Raw genomic sequence first — 15,370 nt, 5'->3', positions numbered from 1 at the left:
CCGAGGAACAGAAGGGAGTGAAACCTCCAAAAAGATGGTAAGTGGACCTTTGAGCTTATCTTAGCTGGGGTACACTGTTCTTTTTCTATTTACATCTGTTGTTCTGTGTAGACATAATGTGTCATCTGTATCCTGCAGTCCTCATGGGCCAAAATAACATTCACTGCTCACATCAAATTTAAAGGAGCCATCCTAACCACCACGGTCTGTTCCTCCAGGTTAAGATAACCGACCTGAACATGCTGAGGTTGCATAAAAAGCAGAGGTGTGTTCATTAAAACTAATGTCGTCAGGTCTTTCAGTTTAATGACGGACAGGATCAACATTCAGCCCGACGTTCGTTAGAGCTGCGATGGTCGATTACTGCTGATGGCTCTAATGGAACAAACCATTAAACATGAAGACATTCACGCCGAGGTCAGAGTGAGCTTCACTTCCTCAAAGGTCAAAGGTCACAGAGGCCTGACAGCAACTGTTTTGTTTTTCAGTGTTTCTTTGTGAATACAGCAAAAAAGGTGCACACACAAAAAAGACAACGAAGGAGATGGCGAGGCTGTCTGAACACCGACACTTCCAAGTTCTCGAACATCCATGTGAACAAAAACACAGGCTGAACACAGATGAAAAATGGCAACTCTAAGGAGATCACATGACACAGTATAATAATCTGGGGGTAAGATGGAGGGGCAACAATGTGTTGGACTGCCCCCAACAACTTTTCACTCGTCAGTCTAAAATAAGTTTTAAATCTTATCTGGCCTGTTGTTTTTTTTTTTAAGCCGTCAGAATCTTAAATAACTGTAATATTTAATGAATTATTTAATGTTTTTTTTCATTAGCATGAAATAGGGCTCCAAATGCAGACATTCATCATTTTGAAATTCTGTCTCAATTTCTAGTGTTATTTTTTTTTTTTTATTCTTTTGGCTTTTGTGAGCCATTAAAACATCAAAGTCCTGTCTGCTTGCAAACCCACATCACAGGTTGCACGTCTGAGCGGTGGCAAGTTAAACCAGAACAGTTTTTCTCATCCGAGTAACATTTGTTTCATTTAAGTATTTTTTTCAGAGGCCTAAAGAAAACAAGACTATTCAGTATTTTTGTAAGAAAAAACTAAGATTAAAGAAAAGCACATTATAATTTTGTGTATAATATTTTTCCTGAGATCACTGGTCCACTGAGAATTATTTCTATATCGACAGTAAAAGACTCAAACTGTCCCACAATGCAACATGAAACAGAAAACAAGCGCTGGTCCTAAATAAATATAATAAAGCAGCACAGTCGGTCAGACTCCCTGTAGGAACATTACAGGACTGATTTTTCTTCAGGAACTTTAAACGTCACATCATGTCTCCGGTAGCGACGGCGTGTCTCCAAAAATACTTGTACAGATTTTTGTGATGTTTTGACTTCTGGTGCATGTTGGGAATTAGGGAGATCAGCCCCTGTGAAAGCGCAGATGAAAAAGCGGTGCGTTTTTCATCTCCAACGCTTTGTTTCATCATCCGTCCATCACGGCCGATGATGAAAGGCCCGCTCGTTACGCCTCCGGTGGACGACTGACGCTGTCGGATCTAAATTCCACATCAGACCTCCTCACTGAGACGGACAGCCAGAGGTTATTAGAAGGAGCTTCAGGTTGGAGCACCTCATCACACACACACACACACACACACACCAGCGCTGCCTGTGATCTATGATTCATGTGCGCTCATTTAAAATAGTGTGAAATATTTAAAGTTGGCTGGTCGGCCTCAGAGGGTCGACTGACTGACCTCTCCGCTCTTATTACTGCATGGAGGAGGAGGAGATACAGGCAAGAGAGAGAGAGGGGGGAATAATAAAAGTGAGAGGCGAGGAGGACTGGATACCAGCACGGGCGGAAATTTCATTCAATAGTAGGGGGGGACAATAAACTTTCTCTAGAGCAATATTCGAAGGGGACACAAATAATCCAGCCAAAATTGTACTTGTATAGGATACGTTGTGTCTTCTTTTTAATAGCAAATTGTAGAGACTGTCCTCACCAGAAAAATGACAATATAGATAGTTTGTGCAGCAGGTTACGACTCATTTTTAAGTCTCTAGTGGCCGTGCAATGGTAGCAAAACAGGAGATCGGGCGACGTGCAGGATGGGGGGAGTCGGATGGGTCAAACCACGGACTTTCACTCAGCGGAACGGCGTTTGAGTCCCGTGTGAAAAAAAGTAAATGTTATTTGAGGTTTACTGACTTCTGTTCACACGACTTAGGTAATTTACAAACCACAATGTTTTCCTAAAGCTAACTAAATAGTTTTTGGGGCCTAAAACTAGCGTTGTAGTACTTGAGACCGGTCTTAGTCTCGAGACTGGTCTTAACACCACTTTTTGATGGTCTTGTCTCGCTCTCGGACATTGAGGACTCGGGATTTTATTTCGAGACCATAACTTTGGGAATAAATTGCTTTTGCATTGTCTGATTTATTTGTTAACATCCTAACTTTGATGGAAAACGTGTTGCTTCAAATGCAACCAATAACCCTAATTAAACGTGTTGTTCCCGTTAACGACTGCTCCCCCCTCCACGTGATGGTAAACAAGGAAAAGGAGTGTTGAATAAAGATGCTTATGTTGATTTCAGCTCTTAGTGTTTGCGTGTGGGTATTTTAATGGGAAAGTGGATCTTTCAGATCAATTTGAGAACGTTCCACATTTTATTGTGTGTCATGTAATGTGGGGAACTGGTCTTGGTCTTGACTCGGTCTCAATAAACTCTGGTCTTGGTCTTGACTTGGTCTCGGTTTGGGCGGTCTTCACTACAACACTACCTAAAACCTAACCAATCTGTGACCGTTGCACAATTTTAACCCACGTGTTTAATGTCGTGTGATGTCAACACATTCTCACTCCCGTCAAATATTGAGGCTTGGTCAAGGCCCTTTGGCGTCGCTTTTGAACCCCACGGAGACCCCTTTTAGGTCATTTTTAGACGTTTAGGGCTCCGCGGTCAACTCAGCAACGCTTAGCAACAACATATATGCAACATCCGGTAAAGTTAGCAACAACACATACGCAACGTTTGCTTACACTTTCAAAATAAACACAAAAAGTACTTGGTTGGGGTCAGGAAAAGATCATGGTTTGAGTTAAAATAACTACGTATGTCAGTTAACACGTTAAGTTAATTAACGTTACTTACGCAATTCACTTGCCTAACTTCAAGAAAAGTATTTAATGTTGACTTAAACGGTGGAAACGCAGCGAGTTCATTGAAAGGCTCCTAGTTCCTGACATAAGTTCTTCTGGTTCCATGGTTCCTTGGACCACAAGGGGCTCGTGTTTCTACCAGGCCCAAGACTGTACCTTCTGGAACATAAGGTGGGCAGCGTGTAATAAAGTGGGACACCATTACAGCAGTGATTTCACCAGCAGCGAGACTCTTAAGGTGAAGCAAACCCCAGATCCCAATAGAAAGTGCAGAGGCTGATCAGGACACGCCATCTGTCACCACAGCAGTTAATGGTATTTTCCCAGCGACCAGGTGACGTATCCACCTCTCTCCGCTGCAGATAAACATACCTGATTGGCTGTCTGGAGGTGCGAAGGTTTCCAGGCAGGACAGGAGCTTCGTTTAAAACGCCTCAGGGCCTCCCTCACTGCAGCGCCGGCTCTGATCTTTCCAACAAAACGCTGGGAGGAAGGTCAAGGTGAAGAAAAATGAATGTTTTAGAGGAAAACTTTTGTCTATCTTCGCCTCAGTATTTTTCTTTGTCCTCTCCACGATCCTATCCACCCATCTATGAGGTTCTAAGATTATTTTCTTCTTTAATCTCACACCACAAAGATTTCACGAGGCCCCAATCTTCTTCGCCATTCAGTCTCTGTAAGCAGAGTTTTCTTAACAGAAACCAGAAAAACAAACAGGAAAGAAAAGGCGAAGACAGAAAAAGGAATAGACGAAGGAAGAGGGAGAAAGCAGGACTGAAAGATAGAAACGTTGACAGCTTACTGAGATATTTTGGCGAGGGGCGGAATGGCTGAATGTGTCAAACAGAAGAAATGATGCAATCTGGTAACAAATTCGAGAGAAATTTTTATTATGAATATGGCACCTGTAAGATGGTCAAAACCGGGTTACAGAAAGACAACCATGTATGTGACATGTTCCTCTGAACGGATGAGAACCTAGTAAACTTATAAAAGAACAACTGCTATAAAAATGAAGTATGTACATTTTCGGATTTGCAGCATTATTCATGGTAAATGAACTCAAAAAGATGTCTTTTGAAAATAATAATAAAAAATAAGCCAGGCACTCAAAGTTAGCATCAGTTAGTCATGTGTTTTTTTTTCTCCTCTTCTGTGAGGAAAAAAAAAAAAAAATCAAAACAAAAAAAATAGAAATGTACCATAGTTTTCTCTTTTTTAATATTTTAATTTGTTTGTATTTAGAATTTAATAACACTGTTAACATTGATAATAAGAGATTCCCTCTCTCCCGTATTTCAGCTACTTGGCACCAAGTTCCTCATAAAAGAATCTGTATAATTGTACAAGAAATAGTTAAAAACACAGACACAGTTTCTTCACAGGTAAATGAAGTGATTTTTCAATATTTGTAATTCTTAAACACTATGTATTTTTGACAGCAGCTGTGATTAAGGTTTTTACGTTTTTAAAATCACCAGCAAAGTTTTCATTTTTCGACATAAAACACAGAAAAAACATTGAAACAGCTTGGACCGGCTGTTTGGTTTTTGTTACATGTGGGTGTATTTCCTGGTTTCATCTGAGTTATGTGCCCCCACCCCCTATCAAACCCCCTCGTCTTTACCAAATGGGGCCCTGCTATTCGTTTGTGCCCCGCCCCCCTGTTTTCACGCAAAAGTAGAAAACGCTAAAATCCAGAGGAGCGCGGAAACAAAATGCTCCTGAAATGACACCACAAACGACCCACCAACAATCGACAGATTGAGCCACCCAAATCCCATCCCCCTTATTGAACACAAAAATAAATTAATCCATCGTTAAGTTTCATATTCTGCTTTGTTTGTTTGTTGTTGTTGTTGTTTTTTAACATGTTAGTCGCAGTAACAAGACATTGATTCCTCACAGAAAGCACAGACGCTACAGATTGTTTTTCCTGATGTGAAGGGGAGATCAGAGGCCCGGGTCGGTTTGACAATACAGACTTTATTCTTCCAACAGGCCTCCATCGCGTCCCCGTTTGGGATCGACAGACTTTAAAAGAAAAACACAAAAACCGCTGGACCAAAAATAAACAAAAAACAACTCGGGATCGATCACGTGAAACGCATCGGACGAACTTACTAAACATGCAGTTCAGTTTTCCAAAACACCTATAAAAATAGATTTATAGTGCGAAATATTTTTTTCTTCTTTTAATTTCTTTAGAAATCTTTAAAACCGTTTATTACGTGTCCTGAAATAGTACTGTGATATTTTTTTTTTTTGTTCTCCCCCTTTGAACCACTTGTGTAACTTTGTTTGTCCCGTGAGAGAAGTTTGCGCAGGAAGTCAACAAGTTCGGTGGGAACCAATGAAATACACCCAATGCACACAAGAAGCCCCAAGGGACTCTGGGAAATGTTTCACAACTGAGGCCTTTACGGTTCGTCCGGGACTAAAATGCTACTTTAGGCTTTTCCTCATCATAATTGAATTCTATATAATGTAAATATTTATTAGTTATTCAGTACTTTGTATATGCAAGAGCTGGAAACTGTGTTTCCCAGAATTCCTTGGCGGCAAAAACATGGCTCCATAAACCTTTGAGCTAGTTAAAGAATCTTTTCATCTCTGAGAGAAAGGACAGCAAGATAAAGAGGTTTGTATAAGACTACACAACAGCAAAAAGCAATAGCAGAGAGGGAAGGAGAGAGGAGGATTAGAAAACCAAACAAAAAAAAAAAAAACTAAAAAAAAGGGGTTTTACAAAGACAAAAAGGAAGCAGCGAAAAAAAAGGTGGACTCTACAAATGTTTTTTTGTTTCTTGCAAAGGCCACCGAACACGAAATTCCACAAACCTCCACTGGTTTCACTAAGACTGCAGATAGAGGGAGATAGAGAAAGAGACGGGGGAAACAGAGAAAGGGGGGGGGTTTGTCATTTTTGGGATGTCAATCATCCCATAGACCCCTCCCCCCCTCTCTCTAAGCCCCGCCCATCCCCCCCACACTAGAGAGAGCACAGAGAAGACAAAGGACAAAAACAGCTACAGTAGCTCAGTATATACTGCATATAGTCAACACACACAGAGAGAGAAGTCGCCATGAAAGACTTTTTGACAGCCAGTGACACTAAACACATCGGTAACACGTTTTTACGGCTTAATCACACTGGGTAATAAGGATGACAGGATGGTAAAGACGGGGCTGTCAACTTTAAAAAGATGGATGTTGTGACAGTTTTTTTTTTTGTTTGTTTGTTGTTTTTTTTTTACTGTTTTAGTTATTACTTATTCTCATCTTTTTTTTTTCTCTTTTTACCAAAAAAGTAGAAGAAAAAAAATACAGATGAACGAGAATCACAGTGCTTTTAAAAAACACTAAACTTGTGAGAGTAACACTTTTTTTTTTTTTTTTTTTTTTGGCAACGGAGGCTGGGGAAGAAAAAACACAAAACAGAAGGACGACGACAAAGACAACATTATTTAAAGGAATGTGATTTTTTTTTCTCTTCCTCAAAAAAATTTATATCCTTATTTTTTTCATAGTTATTGAATTGATTGTTTGATAGATTGATTGATTGAAAATGCATGTCTTTATTACAATCTCCTTGTTGATATGTGTTTTTTTTTGTTTTTTTTTTAATCACAGGGTCCGGTGATGAAATGGAAGAGAGTGGATTGTTCAGTAAAATCTTGTGGAGGTGATTCTGGTTTAGGAAGAAGAAGAAGAATTGGAGGAGGAGGAGGAGGAGGAGGAAAAATAAAAACTACAAAAGTAACTGTACAAAATAAAACAAGACAGTGATCAAACAGGAGCCGGTCGAGGTTTTCAACATTCATTTTTCAAGTTAGCGTTGCTAGAGTATTAGCCTCAGTCTCACTGAGAATTAAAAGTGATTACGTTAGAAAATACAGATAAACACTATATAGCCTCAAATTCAACCAATCAGCTCCATGTTTTGGCCTGCAGAGCTGTCCCTCGTGGCCGACTAACGTTTAGACAATCAAAGGAGGGACATGTAGGGTGAAACATGGAGATGGTGTTGCTGATTTAGAGGTTCTAAGGTTCTCGCTGTGTTTCTGACTTTCCTGAAGGTCAGATGAGAAAAAAAAAAAACACAAACAAAAAAACCTTTGAGAACTGTTCCCCCTCCAAAACAAAACAAACAAAAAAAACACGATCAGTCTGTCAACGAGCTGTGGGTTCGTTTACAGCACCCACATCAGCCAGCTGAATCAGGGTTACTGGACGGTCGGTAGCACCATGAATTCGTAGATTGACAGGTAGAAATGTAGACGGAAAGATTAAAGATCAGGTAGACAGAGTGAAAGGTAAGAGAGATCGAGATGGGAAGAGATGCAGAGGAGGTTATGTTTGGTGCGAGACCTGTAGGTAAACTCCTGGGATAAAAGAGGAAGTAGTAACATTCGATAATTCACAGGTCATAACCCGGCTGAAATTGCTTTTTTTTTTCTTCTTAATGCTTGATTCGTAAGTTAAATCTGAGCTACAATATTTTATAATAAAAAAAAAAAGGAAGAAATGAAAAAAACAAAACAAAAAAAACAGCATTAATTCTCTAAACTATTCCCTCAATCGAGAAACGTCCTCAAAAACCTTTTTTCAAAAGATTATTATCTCTGAGACCTTTTTGTCGGGCGCAAGAGAGCTCCCTCTTCTCTGATTAAAAACGTTCTTTAAGCCTTGATCACATCAAGGAACGTACGGAGGAGCGCCACGTAGAGTTTTCTGTCCGTTACAAATCCCTGTACCGTCCTCCTTTAAATACACACAATCAGCATCTTCATAAAGATGCAACAGAAACGAGTCAAATAATAAAAATTATCCCCGTCAGGCTCCAGCGGAGTCCTCAGGCGATATGAATTCTCTGTAGGCAAAAAAGGAATTCTTTACAGTAAAGAATCTTTTTTTTGTGTGTTCATATGTTCAGGAGAAAAAAAAAAAAGTTGCTGATCGCAAGAAGAGAGCGTAGGAGGAGAAGAGGATGAGGAGAGAGAAAAAAGATAGAAAAGGGGGACATGTTTGAGGGTCATTCATGTCTATTACACAAGCTCAGTTGCTCAGATTCAAAGTGCTAGAGTACATTTGTCATCCTTTCCTGTCCTTTGTCCCCTCTCGGAAACACAGTGCTGTGTTGATTAAAGATAGCAAGTAAATAGTCTTTCATTCTTCTTTTACTAGTGAGTAGTCTTTTACTTTGATTCCAGAAACACAGTAATACGGTCTTGAACGTTTTGCGTTAATCCTCCTTCCTCTCCAGAGTTGTCTGCGTGGTGTGGATCCCGTTGCTGTACACCGGGAACGGTAGCGTCGAGAAAAGTCCCTCAGCTGTGGTGAAGACATTGGCCGCGGTCGGCATCTGGCCTCCCAGGGCGCCGTTCCCGGCAGTGGCAGCCGGAGATCCGACAAAAGGGCCGGCGGCTGCCGCCGCCGACATGTTGAGCCTGTGGACGTGGTGGTAGAGCATCTCCATGGGCGTCTTAGGGTCCAGGCCGAACCCCGAGCTGTCGACAAAGTTCATGGCAGCATTTGGGAGGAGGTTGCCTTGCGCCATAGCCAGGGTGACGTCCGCCGGTGCGTACCTGATGGTCCCGGTGGTGTAGACCCGGGGAGCTGTCGTGTTGGTGGAGGCCAGAGTCCCCGTGACCCTGTGCACCAACGGGAGCACAACATTACCGGCCTGCAGACGCTGTAGCGCCTCGAGGTCGCCAGAGTACAGCAGTGAGGAGGAAGAGGTTGACGAGGAGGAGGAGGAGGAGGAGGATGAAGAAGAGGTGGTGGGAGTGCCTTGTTGCTTGTCCCGCGGGGAGGCGGAGAGTGGAGGGGACAGGGGGTCGGCAGAGGAGGCGCTGGACGGAGGAACTAAACTCGCAGCGCTGGAAGCAGAGGATGGGGCAGAGCTTCCATTGTAAGGAGGCTTCCTCACTCCTCCTGCTCCTCCCTCGGTTCCAGGAGGGGTGAGGACAGACTCGGGGATGGCTACCTGGAGAGAGCCTCCCTGGGGTGAGGGGAAGGTCTCGTGGCTCCCCGGAGCGGACGGCTTGGAGGTCATGCTGTATGGGGACTCGTTTCTGGAAATCTCTCTGTTGGGTGGGAAGTTCCAGATGCTGCTGTCGTTGTCAAAGTTAATCGGTTCTGCCATCTCCGTCTTGATTTTCAGGACAGACGACGTTGCACCTGAACTGTTTGGCGAGTCAGTGGAGGCGAGAAGGTGGGAGGAGCCTGTGGCCTGTGAGGGGTCAATCAGCGGTGTGGTATCGCCCATGGAAACGGGGCTAGGTGTGTTTGAGGAGAGACGGAGCCTCCTACTCCGGGATCCGTCCCATTTCTGTACTTTCCTCCTCTTCCGCCTCTTTTGGAGCTTGCTCCCGGCATTGGCACTGTCGCAATCTTGCACCCCCCCGTCCTCTTCCTCATCGTCATCGTCGTCCTCCTCTTCTTCCTCTTCCTCTGATGAAGACGTTTGCGAGTTCTGAAGCTGTACTTCGTCCCCTTCTCCGTAGTGCTCTACTTTTATATGTAACCCTCCCAGACTGCCCAGTCCTCCGATGGCGCCCAGTCCCCCTAACCCACCTAATCCTGCTAATCTGCCAAGCCTTCCTCCTCCTCCTCCTCCTCCTCCTCCTCCTCCTCCTCCCCCCGTTGCCTCCTCCTGTTCTTCTCCCTCTCCATCTGAAGGTTCCAGACTGTCGTCACTGTCCTGGCTCTCGGGGTTACTCGAACTGTCTCCTTCTTCCTGGCGCTTCATTTCCTGTTCGGAGGAGCAATGTGGTTGGCCCGGTTGCTGCTGACGCTTGCTGTCTGTCTCCGGATCCTCGCTGCGTTCTGATTGGTGGCCCGACTTTCCCTCGGACTTGGCGTTCTCATTGTCTGTTGAGAAGAAAGGTAAACTAAGTAAGTAAAACTTAAACGACAACGAACGCTTGATGATTGATTGAAGAACACTGCGGTCTGTGACGCCAACAACAGGTCACTTTTAGCCACGCTACAGCGTCATGGCTTCAGGAATGGCAATGGTTGGTCTGTCGATCACTTTGGTTAATAAATATTTGATGGATTGACACGACATTTTGTACAGACATTCATGGTCCCCAGAGGATAAATCCTTATTACCGATCCCCTAACTTTTTCTTTAGTGCCACCATGAGGTTGACATCGGCAGTGGAAATTGAAAAGTCTCCAAAGCTACTTGATGGATTGATGGACCACCATCATCAGGTCAACACTTTAATTTGTCAAGTACTTTGCTTATTAAACAAATACCTCCAAATCTAAGACTTTCCTCTCAGCCTCAGCTGTACCTTTTGTGCTAACATGCTAAACTACAAACTACATGGTGCACATTATACATGCTAAACATCACCATATTAGCAAGTTTTGTACCACGGTAAAGCCTCACAAAGCCGCCAGCGTGGCTGTAGACTCTTAGTCTGGTTAAAGGGTAGTAACACAGTGACTACATCCTTTCCCCTGACATAACCTAAACCAAAATAATTTAAGCTAAACATAAAGCAGACAAGCTTACCCTAACGTTAAAGAAAGACTAAGAAGGTAAATTCTTTTTACTGTCCTTTAGTGGCTGCAGTCTTTATTACACCACAAAAAAACCCAAGAGAACATCCTGTTGATTTAGCTAAAAACAATGTCCAGGTTGCACTAGAAGAAAGATAACATGATATTATAATCCAAAGGATTTGTCTTCTGGGGAGCAGGAATACGATCAGGAAATGTTGATATTTCTCGTGTTTAAGCAAAGGTTTTGTCCTGATGTTGGGTCTCCAGGAACGGTCAGATCACCAAGCCTAGTTCACAATACACAATTTTAAGCCCGACTGTCCAGTCGCTGAGCTCACTGACCGTCGGGCTGTGATCAGGAGCAAATCTGTGATTGATCGGTGCTCGCCAATCGTTATGTGAACTACTCAACGACGCATCAAAACGGCTCGCCGGCACACCGCCGACGCCAGACAGATGTCTCGCGTGCTAAATATCTGGAGCTGTCGGATGATTCGACATCCACATCTAGCCAATGAGAGCTGGCACCAACTTTTTCATTACAAAACACTTTTTACTCCCCTCCAACTCTCCCTGTAGCTCAGATTATCCCAGCTGCCCGCCTGTGGTAATCCTTTCTCACCATAATCCCCTCCCCCCACCACTCCGCTACCCTCACAGTCACTTTTCCCGTATGTTTTTTTTGACAAAACATAGTTTGGAGACCAGGCGCCAGGTGTCATTATCAGCTCGTGTAGTGTGTGACCCCGTGTCGCCAATCAGTCCCATAGTGTGAACGCCAAACCGACTTTGGCCCCCATCCACACTACTGCGTCTTCGTTTTAAAACGGAGACCTTTTGCTAGGTTTGCACCTCCTGTCCAGATTAAAATGGCGAAAACGAAGACCTATAACGGAGAAGTTTGGAAACGCTGCCGACCCCTTTTTTCATTTTTAAACTCCAGAGAGCGTTTTAGTGAAGACGGGCAAAAACGGAGGACTTTAGAAACGATGACGCAGATGCTCACGTTTGGCTCTCTGATTGGATCTCATGCAAAGCAGACACACACGATGCTACTGACAGAGTTTTTGCGCTGGTATTTTTATTAAAATATCTTGTACCGTGCAAATAACACTTACAGCCTACACTTGTACGTTACTGTGCATGTCGCCGTTTACTTTGCGATGACTCCCAGTCTGCTTTCCGCCGCCACACCCGTTTTTAACTCCCGTGTTACATTCAGTCACAGCTCGTTATTGGTCTATGCAAAAAAAATTCTGGTGTGGTTCTTCGTCTGCATTACTTTATTATTTTGCCAAACCTTCTGTAACTACAGAAGAGAGAGAGATCATCTGCTTCATGTTTACACCTGCACGCCCGGTGTTGTACGTGAACGGCCACTAGATGTGCGTTTTCAGTCGTTTTAGTATAGACGGAGATCAACTCTGATGCGCAGCTAAACCGCTGGTGAGGACGGAGATCGTGTTTGTTTTATTTCTCCGTTCCTAAACTAAAACGCAGTAGTGTAGATGGGGCCTTAAAGACTCCCGTTACAAGACAGCAAGTTGAAGTTGACGCTGAAAGTCGTGTAGTCTCCACGTGCCTTTTCTCTCTCTTGGAAACTTGAATGTTTATACAAAAAAAAAATCACGGTAATCCATTCAATATTTGTTGAGATATTTCACCTGGGATCAAAGTGGTGGAACACTTAAAATTATTCTGAAGGAAAAAAAGTAAATGTGGCATTAAAAGACTATTTGCGGATTTGTATTCTCCAGCAGTGAATCTCAGGAGTAGTAATCGTTTTATTTTTCCAGACAGGATTTCCATGTGCTGTGTTGTGGATGCCCTGATGTGTGTTCAGTATCTGTAGCTGCTGCTGTTCAGGCATGTTGGCTCGGTCCAGCCCATTACACACACACACACACACACACACACACACACACACACCAAACCCTGCCAGCACACACTGAGGGCAGCGGCTGCCCATCTGGCAACGCTCTGACTCCCTCATGGCACCTGAAATGTCGACTCAATTGCTTTGTCTGGGGAAAACCTTGTATCTACATTAAGTGTGCTTTGAGAAAACAGATTTATTCTCGGGCTGGAATCAAAAACACACCTGCAGTTTTAAGTGTTTCCCAGGGAGGGGTTGGTTTGGTTTATTGAGAACACTTCCACAGTACCACATATCAGGATTTGTCAGGTCTAAAACTATAAAGTCCTGTCCATTGTTGTCCCTGGTGTTTCCTCAGTTCATCAAACTTTATCAAGATGGAGACAGGCCTTTCAATAAAAATAATGGAAATATGGATTTTTGATTGGATGATTGAATTTTTTTATTGAGGGTTTATTGTTGTTATTTCGGCTTGGATTTATAACAGAAAGCCTTCCTTATAAACCAGGAATGTGACATTTGAAAGCTACTAGGCAGGTAGGGTCTAAAAAAAGACATCAAAATGCATTACGGGAAGAATGTTTCTGGAAATCTTGGCTTCTGCTGCTTTGACTTTTACAGTTAAGTTGAATCTGACTTATGGCGTTACCCGCTTTTCTGTGGCTACCAAAAAAAAATTAACCTCTTTTCTCTTCTACCTCACACTCACATATTCTTCTTCAATGCAATAACGTTGGATATTTTCTATATTTGTTTGGGACCAAAACCAACCATGGCAAGGCAACTTTATTTGTACTATAGCACATTTCATACACCAGTACAAAAAAACTAACTACATGTATATGTAGATGGCAAAAATATGTTTACAGTTTTTTGTAGGCAAGTGTTACAAGAGAGTAAAGTAAAATAAAATAATTACATTAATTTAAATTAATAACAATTTTAAAACAATAAGAAATTAAGGTTATTTAAAAGCAAAGGATACGAAGCTTTACTTGGTGGTAGGCAGTGACTTAGTCTGTATCTCCAAGCCTACTGGTTTCTACTCGAGACGTAAATCTTTAAAAACAACTCACGAATGTATATTTTCATGTTAAAAAGGCTCGGTAATTTCCAGTAGTGGACGAAGTATTCAGATCCTTTACTTAAGGAAAAGTTCTAACAGCACACTATAAAAGTAGTCTGTTACAAGTAAAAGTACTGCAATGAAAATGTTACTTAAAAAAAAGTATGTAAGTACAACCAGGAAAATGAACTCAAAGTAATAAAGTAAAAGTACTCGATGCAGAAAAATGTCCACTGTGACTGTTGTAGTAGTATATATTATATCATGAGATTATTATTCCTTATGCATTTATCCAAAAGCAGGATTTTACTGGTGAAGTTGGTATTTTGTTGGTATTTATCAGAATGCAACTAATAATTATTTTCATTACGAATTCCTCTGATTAATTTCTCACTTAATTGATTGATTGTAAAAATTCCAAAAATAGTGAGAAATGCCATCATTTTACAATAACCCAGACCCCAAAGTGACACCTCCATGATGATTGTTTTGTCTGACCGACAGTCCAAACCTCAACGTAACTGACATTAAGTTCAAATGGTGGGTGGTGACGGTGCAGTAGATAAAACACATGCCTTTGGTGTGAGAGAGCCGGGTTTGAATCCACTGTGAGACGCCATTGTGTCCCTGAGCAAGACACTTAACTCCTAGTTGCTCCATACATATACAGCAATTGTAAGTGGCTTTGGATGAAAGTGTCAGCTAAATGAATAAAATGTAAATAATTAAAAGCAGTATATTGTCACATTTTGTGTAATTTAAAACAAAACATCATATTTTATAAACTCTTTTTGTATTTTGTGTGTAAAAAGCTTACTTTGTAAAGTAATCTCCCTTTGAGATGCAGAGGAGTAAAAGTAGAAAGTGGCAGAAAAAACTGTAAAGTAAAGTGCAGGTACCTCAAATTTAGTACAGTTGAGTAAATGTACTTAGTTACTGTCCACCACTGGTAATTTACTAAAACAGCTGCTCACTGGAGTTTTTATCAATCAAACAAGAGGAAAGTGCATTTGTTGGGGACTATTTTCAGCAGCGGATTAATCCACATGTGGTGCTCTAGTGAGTATTTGGGGCAGCAGTTATTTGTTAACGTCATTGATATTATGGTGTATTTAACTACTAAAAAAAAAAACAACTATAATACAAACGCAGAGGAAAAGGCCTCTTTGTTTTTGCCATCTTTTCGTGTGTCCTCTCTGGTCGTGTAGATTGCATCCTAACAGAAAAAAGGTCAAAAGCCAGATATCTCATTTTAGAATATGTTGAGCCTGAGCACCCCGGGGCCTGTTGGAGCCCGGCTGAAGCTGGCCACCTCCCGCAGCAGCTGGCATCAGTTTACAGCCGACAGCGTGCCAGAATCATTCTCCTCCAGCAAGAATAACAGCTGGCACTGATTCTCATCATGCCAACGCAGGCTGCAGGACTTGATAATATTATGCTCAAGGTGGAGGTCCTGTATTGGTTTAAATTCAACTATACTCGCAGTGCGTGAACTTCTTCTTCAGTATTGGCTGCTTGAAATGTTGGTAATCCTTAATTTGCATTTTAGAATCTAAATTCAGAGGTCAGTATTTTTAATATCTTATTTATTCTTATTTTGTCATTTTCGATAATTAATCTAATAAACAGCTCAAGAAACTCCCAAATCCAAGAAAGAGCTAACGCTAGCCTTAACTTTGATTTGGTATCACACCAATTATCAAACTTTAAAAGTCA

At 42.0% G+C, this 15,370-nt stretch overlaps 1 protein-coding gene across 1 annotated transcript in view; it reads right to left on the bottom strand.

The window, feature by feature from the left end:
• Window positions 1–7,709: 7,709 nt before the first annotated feature.
• The window catches only part of LOC123979363 (neuronal PAS domain-containing protein 3), a 197,576-nt gene continuing 189,915 nt past the window's right edge, over window positions 7,710–15,370 (bottom strand). Inside the window, exon 11 of the mRNA XM_046063268.1 lies at window positions 7,710–10,067. Coding sequence (XP_045919224.1) covers window positions 8,437–10,067 — 1,631 coding nt within the window. The 3' untranslated portion in view covers window positions 7,710–8,436. The remainder of the gene's footprint in view (window positions 10,068–15,370) is intronic.

This window comes from Micropterus dolomieu, linkage group LG11, assembly GCF_021292245.1.
Source record: "Micropterus dolomieu isolate WLL.071019.BEF.003 ecotype Adirondacks linkage group LG11, ASM2129224v1, whole genome shotgun sequence".
NCBI classification, from domain to species: domain Eukaryota; kingdom Metazoa; phylum Chordata; class Actinopteri; order Centrarchiformes; family Centrarchidae; genus Micropterus; species Micropterus dolomieu.
Note: the sequence above shows the minus strand (reverse complement) of the source record. Positions and strands in the feature narration are given on the sequence as shown.